The sequence below is a fragment of the Oncorhynchus mykiss genome, chromosome 10 (genome assembly GCF_013265735.2).
Source record: "Oncorhynchus mykiss isolate Arlee chromosome 10, USDA_OmykA_1.1, whole genome shotgun sequence".
Taxonomy (NCBI): domain Eukaryota; kingdom Metazoa; phylum Chordata; class Actinopteri; order Salmoniformes; family Salmonidae; genus Oncorhynchus; species Oncorhynchus mykiss.
The window spans coordinates 11,979,253-11,998,643 of NC_048574.1; the positions used below are offsets into that span (position 1 = coordinate 11,979,253).

The window sequence follows — 19,391 nt, forward strand, 5'->3', positions numbered from 1 at the left end:
ATTCAGCCTTTTTAATGTACGTGTTGTGGGAAATTATGAGTAGTTTATTTTGATAAACACATTTTAGTATGACTAATTTCAAGTTGTTGAGAGGTCACAGCACAGCTGCCAACATTTCCAGTACTGTTCACCACAGATCTTTATGGTGATACAGTTCCACCTACAGTGTCCCTAAATGACTGTGGTGTGTCGATTTACTAATTAAGTAAAAACTTCCTCAGACTAGATTAGTCAATTAATTGCCAAGATGCATAATCCACAAGCTTTCAATATTACAAATGGTTAATGTGAGTTTCCATGCACGAACAGAGTAGCCTACCATGTATGAGCACTTTATAAATGAAGTAACCATCGTTACTATTGTCATTAAAATGAAGGCCTTTTAGTAGGGTGTAGGCAGTACAATTCTGATCTTTGCCCAATTATTGGGAAAATATCTGTTTTGATTAGTCAAGACACCAATTAGGGACAAAAGATCAGAATTGGGCTGTGACACGCTGATTACGTTTAGACAGGCAGTCCAATTCTGATATTTTTTTCCATGAATTGGTCTTTTGAACAATCACATCAGATATTTTTACATTGCATCTTTTTCAGAGCTGATCTGATTGGTCAAAAGACCAATTAGTAAAAATAATGTAAGAATTGGGCTCCCTGTCTAAACACAGCCATACAAACCTTTGCCTATCAAGGATGTTACTGTACATGTATAGTTAAATGTACTGTTATTTTATATAATTAGGCTAATCTAGACAAGTTCCTCAAAGTTGAAATATTAATGGAAGACAGTCATTGCATTCATCAACCTACATGCTAATTATAATAATTGGATTATTGTTACTTTATAGACGCGAAGATGCCTTCTTTTCACTTCAGTGTTATGAATCATTGGCATACATGAGAGCCTCTCTCTGCGCATGTTTGTTCTTAGTAAATTAGTCAGTTTTTTTTTTTACGGGCGGTTCAAAGTCTCGCAATTATATTATGTTTTAATGAAGACATCGCGTTTATCGAATATTGTATTTCACCGAATCGGATAATTTTTTTTCCAGATATGTAGATACTCTTTCTGAGCAGAGCGAAGGGAAACGGCGTTCCAGAGCCAGCTGTCATATGTGTTTATTTCCAGAGAGGTCGGTGGCTGTCAACGTGCCTTTCTTCCGTCTATCTACGGACTGTGCTGCGCCATTGAAATTCTGCACGTCAGGCACAATTTGCCGTGCTTTGGCTTGAAGTTCGCAAAATTGTGACAAATTTTGTCCGCGTTTTTAGTTTGTAATTTAGATAGCTGCCTTCACATTCTGCAGTGTCGCGTGGAACGCGCGTCGAGGACGTAGTCTAGAAAGTTTCCTTGTATTTTAATTCAGTGGGACGCGCTTCGTTTGTACTTTTATTTTTTTCTCGTACTTGTTGGTTAGGCACGGTCTTCGCAATGGGTTGTCATTCGTAAATTACATTTTATACTTTGTGGGCTCAACTTTGTTTGTTTTTTTACTCACTCAGTCGTGTGTTATAACTAGCAATTATTGACAAACGTTAATAAAAAAAGTTAGCGTTTTGAAAGGTAGTTACGTAACGTTAGCTAGCTGCCATTGTGTGGGCGAGTTTGGCGAAACTTGTGAAAGCGAGGTAACGTTGCAAGGAATCGAACAAACTTTAAAAACGTGTGTTTAAAAAATATATATATTTTATTTTCAAGTTTGCTTGTTTACTTGATAAGTTTAGTATCTCTAAATTGATTCGATAGTCAAGTGGACGTGTGTTTTTGACAGATTTTTCGAGTTCAGTCCTGTTTGTCTTTAGAGGGGCGTTTACCCTGAAGTGTCAAACTAGCTGCCCGGACTCAGTTTGCTACATGTATGTGCACAAGCTAATCTGTAGCTAGCTATGATATTATTTAACGGTCAATGATTGTTCTAACGTTATTGTACTGCATCATAGCAAGCTTTTGGTAATGTCAATGCTTATATTCTCCTTGAATTTTTATAGCGAATTCATGTTTTCTTGTGCTTAATGTCTGATTTACATCTAGCTAGCAAGCTGAATTCGGTGCATTGCTAGCAAACGTACATGGCTAATTTTGACGGCAGCTACTTTCTTTTAATGTTTGACACCCCCAGATTTGTTAGATTAAGTGATCAGGGGAATAACAGCGCACGAAATGGCTATGTCAAGGGTTTTTAACTAGCTAACGTTTGCTATATTTCCGTCTCGCTTGGAAAGTAGAAAGCCATTCAGCTAACGTTGCACGATAAATATTGGCTTTGAAGACTGTTCGGAAACCATAGATCTCATAATTCCAGCAAACTCGAACTGGAGATGAACTAGCTTGGAAAACTCCCAAGTTTTGATACAGGTAACGTTAGCTAGTCATGTAATCAAATGTGTATTTTGATTGCATCTTATTTGTTGTATTTAAAAAATAAATAAAAAAGTGATCTTAAATTATTAAACTAGTTATATCTGCCTGCCATGCATCCTGTATATAACGTTACAGCATAAGTTTAGCATGTATTTTATTGTGGAATGATTTAGTTATAAGGTAGTGTGATCCCTGTGCTATTGCTTCTGTAGTTCGACGCCCACCATATCAGTGTAAAATGAGGCGACTCAGTGCTGTTAGAGCATTATATCACTGTCGACCCCTGAGCCCATTGATGATTTCATTAGCCATACTAGCTAAGCTTAATAGACGTACTTTTGTTTTTAATTAAGGTCTGATAATCACTTTCTCCTGTTTGACTTGATGCAATTGCCGGTCGCAGCCAACAGGTTGCACCACTGCGGCGCTTCGTTTAGCTAGTACAACTGGACATTACTGTGATACACTAAACCGTTTTTGCGCCCAATCACAGACGGCCAGATAACTGTTAAAGCTAGAGCGCTCAATTTTATTTGTAGCTAAATTACACTTGTATTCTGATTTTTGTTTTGTTTTATGTAGAATGTGAGATTCTAAGATCAATCAATAATAACGGCTATGGACATAAGATATGATGTGCCGCTGGTATAAAAATAGTGATTGAACTGAACGAGGATGTTTAACTAAAGGTAACGTTTTCAGATGAAATATAAACAATAAATGAGCGAACATCAAATCCGAGAACAACATACTTGCTATTATGTATAGATACAGTGCCCTCCGTAATTATTACAGATACAGCGAAGCATTTAAAAAAATCTTTATTTGGCTCAATATACTTAAGGTTTGGAGTTGAAATCAAACAACGACTATGAGGTTAAAGTGCAGACTCATCCATATCGTGTGAACCGTTTAGAAATTACAGTACTTTTTGTACATAGTCCATTTTAGGGGACAAAAAAGTATTGTGACACATTCACTTAAATGTTTATTAAAGTAATAAGTTAAATATTTGGTGCCATATTCCTAGCTCACTATAACTACATCAAGCTTGTGACAACACATTTGTTGGATGAATTTGCTGTTTGTTTTGGTTGTTTCAGATAATTTTGTGCCCAATTAGAAATGAATGGTAAATAATGTATTGTCTTTTTGGAGTCACTTTTATTGTACATAAGAATAAATGTTTCTAAACACTTCTATATTAATGTGGATGCTACCATGATCAAAGATGCTACTGAATGAATCATGAATAATTGAGTGAGAAACAAAAATATCATACCTGAGAAAAATGCAAACCTCTATTGTAATGGTGAGAGGTTAGCATGTCTTGGGGGTATGATATTTGTGCGTCTAACTTTCTCACTCATCATTATTCATCATTCATTCAGGATTTTCCATAATCATGGTAGCATCCTACACTAATGTAGAAATGGTTAGGAACATATTCTTATTTACAATAAAAATGACAGTACATTGTTTTCCATTCATTTTTATTAGGCACAAAATAATCTGAAACACAACCAAAATAAAGATGTGGTAAGCTCAATGTAGTCATTGCATGCTATGAATGTGGGACCAAACACTTTTGACTAATTCAATACATATATGTGAATTTGTCCCAATTAATCTTGGTCACCTAAAATGGGGAGCCGATGTTCAAAAACGGTTCACTCAATATGGATGAAAATACCCTCAAATTAAAGCTAACAGTGTGCACTTTAACCTCAGTCATGGTTTGATTTCAAATCAACATTTTTGGAGTATAGAGCCATAGGAAGAGTTCGATAGGCTCTACATTCATTTAGAATGCTTCACAAGGCAACAACAACATATTCTAAGTCAGCTATCCAACCTACAAGAAAATGATAGGGGATACCTAGTCATTTGCACAACTGAATGCATTCATTCAACCAAAATGTCTTACGCATTTAACACAACCTCTCCGAATCAGAGATGTGCGTGGGCTGCCTTAATCGACATCCATGTCATCGGCGCCCGGGGAGCAGTTGTTGTTGAGGGATAACTGCGGGATAACTGCCTTGCTCAAGGGCTCAAGATTCAATCAATCAAATTTATTTTATATAGCCCTTCGTACATCAGCTGATATCTCAAAGTGCTGTACAGAAACCCAGCCTAAAACCCCAAACACCAAGCAATGCAGGTGAAGAAGCACGGTGGCTAGGAAAAACTCCCTAGAAAGGCCAAAACCTAGGAAGAAACCTAGAGAGGAACCAGGCTATGTGGGGTGGCCAGTCCTCTTCTGGCTGTGCCGGGTGGAGATTATAACAAAACATGGTCAAGATGTTCAAATGTTCATAAATGACCAGCATGGTCGAATAATAATAAGGCAGAATAGTTGAAACTGGAGCAGCAGCACAGTCAGGTGGACTGGGGACAGCAAGGAGTCATCATGTCAGGTATTCCTGGGGCATGGTCCTAGGGCTCAGGTCCTCCGAGAGAGAGAAAGAAAGAGAGAATTAGAGAGAGCATATGTGGGATGGCCAGTCCTCTTCTGGCTGTGCCGGGTGGAGATTATAACAGAACATGGCCAAGATGTTCAAATGTTCATAAATGATCAGCATGGTCGAATAATAATAAGGCAGAACAGTTGAAACTGGAGCAGCAGCACAGCCAGGTGGACTGGGGACAGCAAGGAGTCATCATGTCAGGTAGTCCTGGGGCATGGTCCTAGGGCTCAGGTCCTCCGAGAGAGAGAAAGAGAGAAGGAGAGAATTAGAGAACGCACACTTAGATTCGAATAGGACAGGAGAAGTACTCCAGATATAACAAACTGACCCTAGCCCCCCGACACAAACTATTGAGTGTTCAGAGTGACCTGCTTAAGAAAAATAGCCATTCTTTAATAACCACAGTGAATAGGCATAATATATCAGTTAGCTTGTTACAGTCACAGCAAACATTATTGAAGAAATAGCATTAAGTATGATATGTCTGATATATTTTCAATGGTTATGGGGAAAAGCATTTAGCAATGTTTGAATTTAAGCTAGTTGAAGGTCATGCTAAGTTATGTATTCTAGTAAAGGCGTCCTTCTTTAAAATACAGGCAAAGCCTGGGAATGCCAGTCTGGAAGCATGCCAAGTGCAAGTCTTCAATCTGTACAGTTGAGAATCCCTCAGGGTGACTTTCTGTTTATCACCGTTTTTGATATTAGATTTAAAAAAAATTGAACCTTTATTTAACTAGGCAAGTCAGTTAAGAACAAATTCTTATTTACAATGACGGCCAAACCCGGACAATGCTGGGCCAACTGTGTGCCGCTCTATGGGACTCCCAGTTATGGCCGGTTGTGATACCGTATTAAGGTTAACACTCTTTCAAAGTTCTACATTATAGCCTACACCTCTGTTTTCAGGATTCGAGGTCTTTTTACTAGTTTATTGGTAGCCATCTTGACAGTAAAAACCCATGTAGCTACAACATTGCAGTATTGTCCCCAACTATTAAATCGGGGAGGGGACTGTGGATCGGTCTGTCTGTCCGTTCATTAGTCAGACGCGATATCTGACAGCACTTGCCTGATTTTGAGGAAACTTTGCCATAGATCTGGGATTTTAAAAAAAAATACTCTGATTGGCCCAAGGCGGGAGCTTTAGTAATTCAATCAAATCAAAGTTTATTTGTAACATGTGTAGAATATAACAGGTATTTCACCTTACTGTGAAATGCTTACATACAGGCCCTAACCAACAGTGTGATTTTTAAGTAAAAAAAAATAGGTATTAGGTGAACAATGGATGAGTAAAGAAATAAAAACAACAGTGAAAAATAACAGAAGCGAGGCTATAAACAGGCACCGGTAAGTCAGCCTAATTGAGGTAGTATGTACATGTAGGTATGGTTAAAGTGACTATACATATATGATTAACAGAGAGTAGCAATAGCGTAAAGGTGGGGTGGCGGACAATGCAAATAGTCCGTGTAGCCATTTGTTTACTTGTTCAGGAGTCTTATAGCTTGGGGGTAAAAGCTGTTGAGAAGCCTTTTGGTCCTAGACATGGTGCTCCAGTACCGCTTGCCATGCGGTAGTAGAGAGAACAGTCTATAACTAGGGTGGCTGGGGTCTTTGACACTTTTTAGGGTCTTCCTCTGACACTGCCTGGTGTAGAGGTCCTGGATGGCATTCAGCTTTGCCCCAGTGATGTACTGGGCCGTACGCACTACCCTCTGTAGTGCCTTGCGGACAGAGGCCGAGCAGGTGCCGTACCAGGCAGTGATGCAACCAGCCAGGATGCTCTTGATGTTACAGCTGTAGAACCTTTTGAGGATCTGAGGACCTTTGCCAAATCTTTGAAGTTTCCTGAGGGAGAATAGGCTTTGTCATGCCCTCTTCACAAACTGTCTTGGTGTGTTTGGACCATTCTAGTTTGTTGGTAATGTGGACACCAAGGAACCTGAAGCTCCCAACCTGCACCATTACAGCCCCGTTGATGAGAATGGGGGCATGCTCAGTCCTCCTTTTCCTGTAGTCCACAATCATCTCCTTTGTCTTGATTATGTTGAGGGATAGGTTGTTATTCTGGCACCACCCGTCCAGGTCTCTGACCACCTCCCTATAGGCTGTCTCGTCATTGTTGGTGTTCAGGCCTACCACTGTTGTCGTCTGCAAATTGAATGATTGGGTTGGAGCTGTGCCTGGCCATGCAGTCGTTGGGGAACAGGGAGAACTGGAGGGGACTGAGCACGCACCCCTGTGGGGCTCCAGTAATTAACTGAAATTTGTGAGTCACACCAGAGAGGAAGAGGCAAAGCGAGAGGGGTAACTGGGCCCAAATCTGTCTTCTCCTGCAGGAGGTGTTTATATCACTTAAAATCTGAGTTGTGTACTTTATTTTTGAGTTGTGCCTGTTGTTCACATGCTTATCTGCCCTCTCATTGGATAGAATAGTTACACCTGATCTTGCCTCCTACCTTCCATCTTTGAAGACATTTCTTGTTATTGTTAGAGCTGCCACTTGAGTATCTTGTCAAGATAATGGATAATCTTGGTCACACACAATAACTGAAATTTGTTAGTCATGTGATATCTCAATTGGCACAAAGGTAGAAACTGCATCATTCGTGCGGGATGACATGTTTACTGTTGCTGTCGTATTAAGTCAGTCACGAAGCCAAGAGAGGTGTGATCATATTGTGGTTTAGAGATTGAAATTATTGCATTGTATAGGAACATTTGTAAATAACACCGTACCCATTTCTATTCAGACATGTTTTTTTAAATATTTTTTTTACCTATAACGTTGGTGTGCATTTGAATTATAATTCTGTTGGTTTTATGAATTTAATTACAAGCATTTTCTAAACCAGTGCTTGCATTCCTCTGTGTGTCAAACAGGATCAAGATATGGATCCAGGTGGACTGAAACACAGCAAGGACAAGGGCTTGGCTTTCGGTAAACTCTCAGAGAGCAGTGTAGAAGGAAGCTTCTCGGGTGACACAGGTGGTTCCAAGTCCACCACATCAACCTCCCTGATGCATCTGCCAGGCTCCAGACCCCAGCCACCAGCCAGAGACTCCGCCAACGGACTGAATGTCACTACGACTCAGATGGAGCTCTCCACAGGGGGACTCACTATAGAGGAGGCTGAAGTGAAGGTAATGGAGAAGGCCCTTAGAATGCAGCAGCCACAGAAACCGCAGCAGAACCAACAGTTGTTTGAGAACTTTGCTCTGTTGGAGGCGAGTATTGCAGATTTGAATCGATCCAACACCCCAGGGAGCTCTGTACTTGGACGCCCTCATGACCTTTTCTCTCTGAAAACGGAGAACTTCTCACCCATGGATAAAGACAGGCTTGACATGGGGTCAGTCAGCTTTGGACAGTCACAGAAGGACTTGGATGTCAACGAGAGGCTCCTTGGCGACAATACAATGGACATTCTGCAGGATTTGGACTTGCCTGGCTCTCTGTCTGACCTGAATGAGTTTTATGTGTCTGACGAGGCTGCTTTCCTTTCCTCCCTGTCAGTGGAGGATGTCCTGCTCGAGGACGGCAACATGGAAACCAAGCCCATAGACTGTAGCAATGGGGGAAACTGTACAAATGTGGACAGCGCGGACCAGCAGAAGCAGCTTCTGGAGCCAGGTGTCTCCATGCCTGTCATCAAGACGGAGGAGGATGCTGACACCTCCTTCATCCAACTTTGCACCCCAGGGGTCATCAAGCAAGAGAATGATCGTCGGAGCTATTGTCAGATATCCAGCCTGGACTTGCCTAGTACCCACAACTCGGCGGGCTCCATCAGCGGGCCGAGTTACCCCTATGGAGCAAACACCTCGACGGCAGTGAGTCTTCAGCAGGATCAGAAGCCTGTTTTTGGCCTGTATCCCCCACTGCCCTCGGTCAGTGACAGCTGGAACAGAGGCAACGGATACGCGACTGGATCAGGGATGTCGAGCTCATCTTTTCCTGTCGGCTTCAGCAGGTAGGTTACTCATGACCCATGGATTTAATCTAGGCGATTGTGCACTTTTGAATGGTTCATGATTTATGAATAAGTATGGATTTTAAGAATATAAATAGATTTTTATTTCAACATTCGACATCCCTGAATCTGAAATGTTCTTTTATAGATGCCTTTGTAAGCCATGATAATTGTCTTAACCTGTTTGGTGCATTACATTAATCACGTGTTAGTTTTATACAGATTTTTTTTCGGTTCAGTTTCACACAATTCCAAGCTTTGTTGCTTAGTCTATTATAAAAAGGAAAGCACTGAATGCCTCTGAAGGAGACGTGCTACTTTTTTTTTTTTCTCAATCTGAATTGATCTGGCACACATCAAGCTCTGAACTTGTTGCATGCCGTTGCTTTCTTGCAAATGCACTCATTTATTAATGAATCGAGTAGGCAGGGTGCGTTGTCAGTTGGGAGGCCACATGTACAGAACTGTTTTGCTCTGTTGCTTTGCTGTCTCAGACCTTTTTTTCAGCACAAACACATCAGCCCCTCCGAGTTCTCCTTGCTCCACCCAGAATTTGAGTCCTTGGTCTTTGCTACTCTTAAAGGCTCTGCATGGTCAATCCGTCCACTGCAGTGGCCCTACAGCATTTACGGTGATACGTCCTCTACAGAAGTCGCGCATAAAGCTGTTGCGCAAAGCTGTTGTCAAGGAATTGAGTTTGTGTTTATTCCCCCACCTACCATCGACCAACCATGTCAATGCGGAGCTATATGGAGCCCTCCGCATTTGTTATAAAATCTGAGAGGTGCATGTTGACAGCTTGATTTGGCTTCTGCATGCCTCTGGAGGCTACGCAATTGCGTCACACCCTCCATACGAAGCCTCCGGCCACATTTAACGGATCAAGCATAAATTGTCTTTCACTGTGTATCAGGAGCATTGATACTGGGGGAGGACGGATGCGACAGTACATAACTGCACATTTATTGACTGTATGTACAACAGCAGAGGCTAGAATTTAAAGGGTAATATGTCATTGGTCATTAAGCACTTGAGCAAACAAGTATATTTTGCTTCTGTGCTGTGTTTGCTCAAGCTGCTGCTCTTTCAGAGATTTAAAATGGACACAATTAGTTTTGACTTGCTGTTTTTTTCCCCCATGTATCGCGCTCTCATCATATGTCACAATGTGAGGGCTCATGGTACTTTTGTCAGAATATCTTTAAAACAGCTTTTCTTAAAATATGGGTCTGCGGCCATTAATGGTGGGTCGTGATGTCAGCATAAATGTATGAATATTTAATTCATTACTACTATCCACAAGCTCTTAATACGCACAAATCTTCATGAAATGCAAATACAGCGATGAGTTTCTCTCTTGGTTTCATACAAACTTTTGAGAAATAATGAGGAGTGCCCACAATGTGTTTGGTGTGGGGGAAGTGCTCAAAACAAACAAATTAAAATGACATGTCCTTACCAAATATCCACAGCAGGGCAGTAAACCCAGGGAGTTATTTCAGAACAGGGCATAATTTAATTTTCATTTTGAAATGTTTTATTTAAATGAAACCTTTTATTTAACTAGGCAAGTCTGTTAAGAACAAGCTCTTATTTACAATGACTGCCTACCGGGGAACAGTGGGTAGCTCAGGGATTCGATCCAGCAACCTTTCGGTTACTGGCCCAGCGCTCTAGCAAGGCATTGCTGTCATTTTATAATGGGTGATAAGCAGAAGTAAGGGAGTACGATCTCTCATAGTAGTAGCTGTGTGTTTCTCTTTCAAACAATCCCCTTGTACACAGCTAATAGCTAGCTAGTAATGCTAGCCAAAGCAAGCTTGCTAGCTACTGATAACAGTACATATGAAGTAACAGTACTTTTGAAGATTAAAAATGATCCGGCCTCTTGTACATCTTACTGTAGAAATAATTGTTGAAAACAAGTTTGTTGCTGGTAAAATACAAGTAATACTTTTTATTCTAAACTGGAATAACTGTTTGAAGCAAGATGCTTTTTGAGGCATACACACTTACACAGTTCTAGGTGTCTTTTCTACAGCAGGAAGCGGTCTGCCTGACTGACTGTTCTAATCCAGTTTGGCACCACATACCTGTGAGTCAGTGTTCTCAACTGGCGTACTTAAAAAAAACAAGTACAGAAACCATCTCAATGCTGAGCATGACCTCAGTGTTGCACTGTCATACTGAGCCCAGAATAGACATGCTTGTTGAAAACTTCAACCAGCCACACACCTCTCAATAGGGCTGTGTGTTTTCTGGTCTACATCTGTGATGTGATCAATCAGTTTGTTCTACTTCAGAGTGAAAATAATTTATTCTATTTTAACAGCAACAGTTTCAACCTAGACAGATATTTAAGTGTTTTTTTTCCCCCATTTAAAAAAAAAACCTCTCTTTATATGAATATTTCATTTTGTATTTGTTTTAGGCATTTGGGCATTGAAATGTACCGATCGTATGGTTGCATGTTTAACTAAGCATGTATCCCAGGAACACACAGAATTTGTAAGAGTCCCAGGCTGAAAAAGTTTAAGAACCCCCTGCTCTAAGATTTAAACCACTTTTTATATATTTTTTAAATATTGGGTTTTGTCCTAAGCTAACAGAGTATTTGGTTCTCAGTGAAATGTTTGGAGATGGGCATGTTCTCTGAGTTCATAGGGAGTACAGTGCTGCAACAGGCTTTCCCATCGAAAGGAATTTCTACATATATTGCGAAATTATCAACAGTTTGTTAATAAGCAAGACACAGTTGACTAATTTTTCCTATTGCCTCAGACATTTGACATATCTCCAATGTGATTTTCGAAATGGCCTATAATTGGATTTTAAAGGAAAAATGTGGGGATTAGTGCATCCTTTTTTTGGACTGAAATGAATGTTTAGGCATAATATTGCATTCTTCCAGATGAAATGTTTCTGAGTGGGTGTGTTTAATATTACTTTTATTTAAAAAAACATTTGTTTTTATTTTTTTTAAACAGTTTGAGCAAGTATGAAAGATGGATTGACAATTTTGTCTGCTTTCCTTTCTACTGTTATTTTACTGGTGCTCTTGAAATGTGTTTTATTTATTACCTAACACTTATTTTTAATTGCATTGTTGGTTAAGAGCTTGCAAGTAAGCATTTCACTGTAAGGTACCTGTTGTATTCGGTGCATGTGATAAATAAAATTCAATTTTCATTTTCTCCATTAACTTTCGATTACATTTTCAATACCATCTATTCACAGTGGCATTAACAAAACAACATAGGTCTGTAGACTTTCAGTAGTCAAATATAGATTCTTGTAATGAAAATACAAGAAGGAGGGTTTCTTTCCGTGATGCCGGACAACGTGACCAGATTTAAATTTACTGTCCTTTTGAGAAATTTACCGGACCCATGTGTTGCGTGCTTAGCCCGTTTAGTGCGTCCACCCACAGTGCTCAGAATGACAAATCACAATTTTGAGTCAAACCATGCAACTCCTGTAATGAAGCAGCCAATAAAATGTAATTTTCTAACATTTTCCAAAATGCAGTTTGAGGGAAAACACCATTCTTGAACAGTGCACCTGATGTGAGCGGTTCCAAATGTAACAGAGATGAACATCTGTTAGAAAGAGGGTGAATCTGAAGATGCAACTATTGTGCCTTTTAGCTTATGGACATCAAAATAAAGTTGATATGAAAACCAATAGAACAGGAGAGAAATGGCGTACCAGGAAGTATTTTATAAAATAATTGCCTCCATTTCTATGGTTGGATTTTGCCAAGGCTACTTTGAAGCAGGGTAAGATATGCCTCAATATGAAGTAAAAGATTCAGGTTTCAAAGAATTTGATTTTTTTTTTTCTCAAAATGCATACTGCCTTCAGCACGCATTGTGAAGTGCTGATAGCCTGCCTAACGTTGCCTGCACTTGACTGTCAACGGGGAGGTGCGCTTCAATTACCAGTTGAAAAATAAAAATAGTAGCTCTTTTTAATTGTGGACATCAACTGTTTTTAACGTGATTTGCATTTACAATTGATACAAGTATGATAGTTGTGTTGGATAAATAGAAATGCTTGATGACTAACAAAAATACACACAGCAATTGTGGTTGGACGGTGTCCAGATTTTCATATCCTCATAGAATAAGGCTGTAACATAACAAAATGTGGAAAAAGTCAAGGAATCTGAGTACTTTCCAAATGCACTGAGCTTGTCTGATGCTTTAAGCACACTGTTCTGATTAAATAATTAAGACACACATGGATCAAGGAAAAAGTCAAATGGTCACACTGTTAATAAAAATGACTGAGTGCCTGTTTGACTATTGCACGTTGTCTTGCTTTCCTCCTCACTGCAGCGAAAAGGCAGCACAGCAAGTTTTTATTGCGCTGCCCGTGCTGAAGCTTGTGACAATTTCAGCCATTTAGTTTCTTGTTTCTGGCTTAATTTCCTTTACCGAAATCCATAATTTGTTAATGAATAACGTTCCTTATTCCCTCAACTCTTGCTGTCTTTACGTGAAACATGTAAGCATCACATGCATGTGACCAATAGGGCCTGACACAGCCTATCTTAATCACATCAAGAAATTGGTTATACCAAACTCAACACAGTAATGTGAGAAAGAAACTGGAAACGGGTGAATGTTTACTAGTTGCTCGGGGAAGGGGAAGTCAGATCTGTGGAAGACATTTGACTTAGTTATGGAAACTACGGGAGATCAAGAAAAATGAGGGTATACACTAAAGGGAACACTTTAACAACACAATGTAACTTCAACTCAATCACACTTCTGTGAAATCAAACTGTCCACTTAGGAAGCAACACTGATTGACAATAAATTTCACATGCTGTTGTGCAAATGGAATAGACAACAGGTGGAAATTATAGGCAATTAGCAAGACACCCCCAATAAAGGAGTGGTTCTGCAGGTGGGGACCACAGATCACTTCTCTGTTCCTATGCTTCCTGGCTGATGTTTTGGTCACTTTTGAATGCTGGCGGTGCTTTCACTCTAGTGGTAGCATGAGACGGAGTCTACAACCCACGCAAGTGGCTCAGGTAGTGAAGCTCATCCAGGATGGAACATCAATGCGAGCTGTGGCAAGAAGGTTTGCTGTGTCTGTCAGCGTAGTGTCCAGAGCATGGAGGCCCTACCAGGAGACGTGGAGGAGGCCGTAGGAGGGCAACAACCCAGCAGCAGGACCGCTACCTCCGCCTTTGTGCAAGGAGGAGCAGGAGGCGCACTGCCAGAGCCCTGCAAAATGACCTCCAGCAGGCCACAAATGTGCATGTGTCTGCTCAAACGGTCAGAAACTCCATGAGGATGGTATGAGGGCCCGACGTCCACAGGTGGGGGTTGTGCTTTACAGCCCAACACCGTGCAGGACGTTTGGCATTTGCCAGAGAACACCAAGATTGGCAAATTCGTCACTGGCGCACTGTGCTCTTCACAGATGAAAGCAGGTTCACACTGAGCACGTGACAGAGTCTGGAGACGCCGTGGAGAATGTTCTGCTGCCTGCAACATCCTCCGGCATGACCGGTTTGGCGGTGGGTTAGTCATGGTGTGGGGTGGCATTTCTTTGGGGGGCCGCACAGCCCTCTATGTGCTCGCCAGAGGTAGCCTGACTGCCATTAGGTACCGAGATGAGATCCTCAGACCCCTTGTGAGACCATATGCTGGTGTGGTTGGCCCTGGGTTCCTCCTGGGTTCTCCTAATGCAAGACAATGCTAGACCTCATGTGGCTGGAATGTGTCAGCAGTTCCTGCAAGAGGAAGGCATTGATGCTATGGACTGGCCCGCCCGTTCCCCAGACCTGAATCCAATTGAGCACATCTCCCTCAGGAGACCATCCGCCACCTCATCAGGAGCATGCCCAGGCGTTGTAGGGAGGTCATACAGGCACGTGGAGGCCACACACACTACTGAGCCTCATTTTGACTTGTTTTAAGGACATTACATCAACGTTGGATCAGCCTGTAGTGTAGTTTTCCACTTAAATTTTGAGTGTGACTCCAAATCCAGACCTCCATGGGATGATAAATTTGATTTCCATTGATAATTTTTGTGTGATTTTGTTGTAAAGAAAAAAGTATTTAATAAGAATATTTCATTCATTCAGATCTAGGATGTGTTATTTTAGTGTTCCCTTTTATTTTTTTTGAGCAGTGTATATAGTAACCTGTGTATACATGTATGTATGACTATTTGGAACAGTGTAAACAGCACTAAATAAGTGCACCGGAGAGTCTGGTCTAATGAGAAAAACAAGGTATATAACACCTTTATTACAGCAGACTGAGCAGTTGCATGCATTTGTGAATTGTGTTATATGTATTGTTTAGGCTAATTATTCAAAGCTCCCTTTTGTTAAACTAAAATGATTGATTGCATTTCAAAGCAGGAATGTCTCCTATGCTGTGAGATGGCATGAACAAATTAATCATTGATACAGTATATTGAAATATAGGCCTAAGTTATAGTATTAAAAATAAACAGGACGTGGTCTTAGGCCTACAGCTGGTGGTGGTGGTTATACAAGGATACTATACAAAGCTTACTAATGACAAAATTAATTTATTATGATTGTAACAATACGAAGGAGATTAAGAAAAGAGGTTATGGGAGCGAGAGCTGCGTACCAATGTGACAAACCGGTGCTGTTAGATTATATTTATTTTTCCGCTTGTTTGGAGTAGTGTAAACATTGCTTAATAAATTATAAGTAACACCAGTCTGTTCTAACACTTAAAAAACACTTAAAAAACAAAAAACAATTGCAGCCTTGGTTTGGTGCTCACGGAATCAGCAGGCTATTAAACACATTTAAACAGGCAACAGAAGTAAGATCTTTCTTCTTTCTGCAGATATGGATTATTTATAAAGACAGTTAACATTTTATTGTCGTCCAACATCAAATTTGTCGTTATGAAAAAGTATTAAACACAAAAACGACAGTCTGGATGACATCAGCAGTCTGGTGGTCCAAGATAGTATAACGGGTTTATTGGCGTTTAAAATATACTACATTTTTTAAAACAGATTGACAAACACTAATCTAGCAAACCAGGCAACTTAAAGCAACTTTCTGAACAATATTTTGGTTTGTTTCTAGCTAGTTAGCTAGCTAACATGAAGTTAGCTGGCCAGCCAGTTCACATAATGTCCATGTCCTATAGCTGACAACGTCTTAACTTTTTAGTGGATTTGTATTCATTATTACAGGAAAATAAACTGAAAACAAGGTCATTATTTACACGTTAATGGCTAGCTAATTACAGAAAATAGCTTTCGGTTGTGAGTGTGATGAAATAAAAGCAGGGTGTTCTACCAGATAATTTTAGAACATGGGCACTGTCGTTGGCCAAGCATTATATCCTAATTTGACTTTGGTGCAGGTCATGTTGTTCACATTACCGTTTCGTAAACACACACTACATCAAATGTGACATAATCTTTGATTCCATGCGCATGATACAGAAGGTGTAAACAGTACAGTGAAAGGGTTACTTGCATACCTAGCTTGCTAAACAATGAACCATAATCCCAGCTCATAACGAACTACCCTGTATGAATCTACAGGTAGCTAATGCTAACCACCAATTAGGTTAAATGTTAGCTAGCCAACATTAGGCTATAACTAGCCATGCAATGGCTCTGAGATACAAATAATATTACTACACAGATCATACATGTAACGTTAGCGCGCCAGCCAGCTAACGTTAGCTAGCATAGCTAACAGTCACAAATGCCATGGTTGCCCTTAGTTTGAAGATGAAATCTGTAGAGAGGTGTTTTATACACCAGCTTTCTGTGTTCTTTTTTGACTCCCTCCGCATTTGCAATCAAACATCTGAATTTTTGCCATCTCCTTAGCGATCACACTCTGCTTTCACAGGGCATTCCAATGATTTCAAAACTCGGTACTCCAGAAGGTGGAGAGCCTTAGCAATGCTTTTTTTTTGTTGCAGTTTTTCATGATATCTTTAAAAAATAGCTGCGTCAGAAAGGATTACCTACACATACTGAGCAGCTCATGCTATGGACAGAAGCATGCTACATGGCAGACCAATCTGAACATCTCTTGGAATGTCCAGCACATCATTATCTCAGCCAATCATGACTAACGGGAAGGTTCCTGTCTTTCCGTGGCTTAACCAACAAATAAAATCACCCAAGGGCCAAATTTTGACCGGTTGTGTACATGGAACACTGGTCACTTTTAACTTCTCTAGGGTAGGGGGCAGCATTTGGAATTTTGGATGAAAAGCGTGCCCAAATTAAACTGCCTTCTACTCAGGCCCAGAAGATATGCATATCCTATAATTGGTAGATTTGGAATGAAAACACTAAAGTTTCCAAAACTGTTAAAATAGTGTCTGTATTACAGAACTGATTTGGCAGGCGAAAACCTGAGAGAAATCCATTCAGGAAGTAGGTAGTTTGTAGTTTTCTATTCAAACCGTATCCATTGACTTTGGACTCAAATTGCAGTTCCTGTGCCTTCCACTAGATGTCCACAGTCTTTAGAAATTGTTTCAGGCTTGTATTCTGAAAAATGAGGGAGTAAGAGCAGTCTGAATGAGTGGACCCTGCTGTGTCACAGAGCTTTTTCATGCGCACGACCGAGAGAGTGCCTTTCTTGTTTACCGTTTATATTGATGACGTTGTTGTCCCGGTTGAAATATTATCAATTGTTTAGGCTAAAAACAACCTGAGGATTGAATATAAACATCGTTTGACATGTTTCTTTGAACTTTACGGATACAATTTGGATTTTTTGTCTGCCTGTTGTGACTGCGTTTGAGCCCGTGGATTACTGAAAACGCGAGAACAAAACTGAGGTTTTCGGATATAAAGAGACTTTATCAAACAAAAGGAACATTTATTGAATAAATGAATGTCTTCTGAGGGCAACAATATGAAGATCATCAAAGGTAAGTGATTAATTTTATCTCTATTTCTGAATTGTGTAACTCTTCTACTTGGCTGGTTACTGTTTGTAATGATTTGTCTGCTTGGCTATGTTATCAAATAATTGTAAGGTGTCCCACACCCTAGAGAGGTTAATAATGGTCACTTTTAACAATGGAACACTGGTCACTTATTAATGGTCACTTATTTGTGTGTATATACTGTATTATATTCTACTGTTTTGGACATTGCCACTCTGACATTGCTCGTCCTAATATTTTATACATATATATATATATATATATAATTACTTTTAGATTTTTGTGAATTGTTAGATATTACTGCACTGTTGGAGCTAGGAACACAAGCATTTCGCTACACCCGCAATAATATCTGCTAAATATGTGTATGTGACCAATAAAATCTGGTTTGCACTCATGATGACTGTGGTCACACAAGCCTTAAGAAATGGTTTTTGGAATACAAATAGACTGCTTTGTTTGGCCTGAACTGGCAAATGTTCCTGACCAACCGGTTCATTAGGTTCATCATTATTAATCATAACCTCACATGAAAATATCTTGAAAGGGATCCATACATGTGGAAAGATGTTGCAACTTTCGATACAGCAAAGGAAACCAAAAACTGGCATTTTTGAAAATAGAGTCAGCCAAATGTGGACCCAGAATCTTAGTGGTTCTACTGCAGGCCACATTACAGCTGATGTAAACTGGTGTAGCCAGCAGCCTACTTGCATGGTCAGGAGAGTTTTAATTATTGGTTAATTATCTGCATACTTAGTGTTCTGTAAATCAGGCTACGTTGGCCCTGTTTTCTGCTATTTTGTTATGGCATCAAGCTCTGGCTTTGCCAGCTGCCCATAGTTTGTCTTTTTTGGCCCTGTTTTCTGCTATTTTGTTATGGCATCAAGCTCTGGCTTTGCCAGCTGCCCATAGTTTGTCTTTTTTGGAACCAGCATGCAACTAAAAGTCATTGTTAGACTCAAGTGGGTGTTGAACATGTTGGGGAAAATAATTACATCTTGGTGTGAACTGCTCAATTTACCAGTATTGATTTTTCTGCTGTTTATTTCCATGGCACTTTACAGTTCCTGCATGGAGATATCAAGCTAACTTTCTTTAATGGATCCTCAGTGGCCAGCTCAGTAGCTTATGAATTTAGGTGTCTTTGGACAATTCCACGACTGGTCCGCTATAAATAACTTTGTCTTTCTTCTACATCCCCAACAGTGAATTCTGAGTTTTGTTTAAACTTGTTTTCCAATCAGAGTATCGAGGTAATGGAATTTCCTGCCCTGAATTCCAGTAGTAGTGCTCCGATACTGGTCTCGGAACTGAAGTGAGAGGAGTTGGAGGATTAGTGTGTGTCTGTCTTCCTGGCTGTTCTTCCCTTTACACAGATGCCACCATATGTTGTTTTTGAAGTCTCTGTTAAGATTCTGTTGATCTAGAACAGGGATGGGCAACTGGCAGCCGGATCAATTTCCTTTATTTATTTCTTCTTTTTTTTGAGGGGGATTCAGTCTGTCTCAACTTACTGTTGAGAGTTAGAATAGTAGAATAGATAAGTTGCAATTTTCGAAATTTGGTTGTGCTTCAGCATTTTTTTTATTTTGTCAGTCTGACAGCCACTCAATTAACCCATGTCAGCAGTTTA

General features: G+C 40.1%; 1 protein-coding gene across 7 annotated transcripts in view; it reads left to right on the top strand.

The window, feature by feature from the left end:
• The first annotated feature begins 926 nt into the window (after nt 1–926).
• LOC100136786 (nuclear receptor subfamily 3, group C, member 1 (glucocorticoid receptor)) overlaps nt 927–19,391 on the top strand; it is a 112,584-nt gene continuing 94,119 nt past the window's right edge. Inside the window, exons 1-3 of one of the 7 annotated variants that reach the window (XM_036989325.1) lie at nt 931–1,133; nt 2,227–2,356; nt 7,723–8,813. In XM_036989325.1, the coding sequence (XP_036845220.1) occupies nt 7,732–8,813 (1,082 nt within the window). In that variant the 5' untranslated portion in view covers nt 931–1,133; nt 2,227–2,356; nt 7,723–7,731. 7 annotated transcript variants of the gene reach the window in all.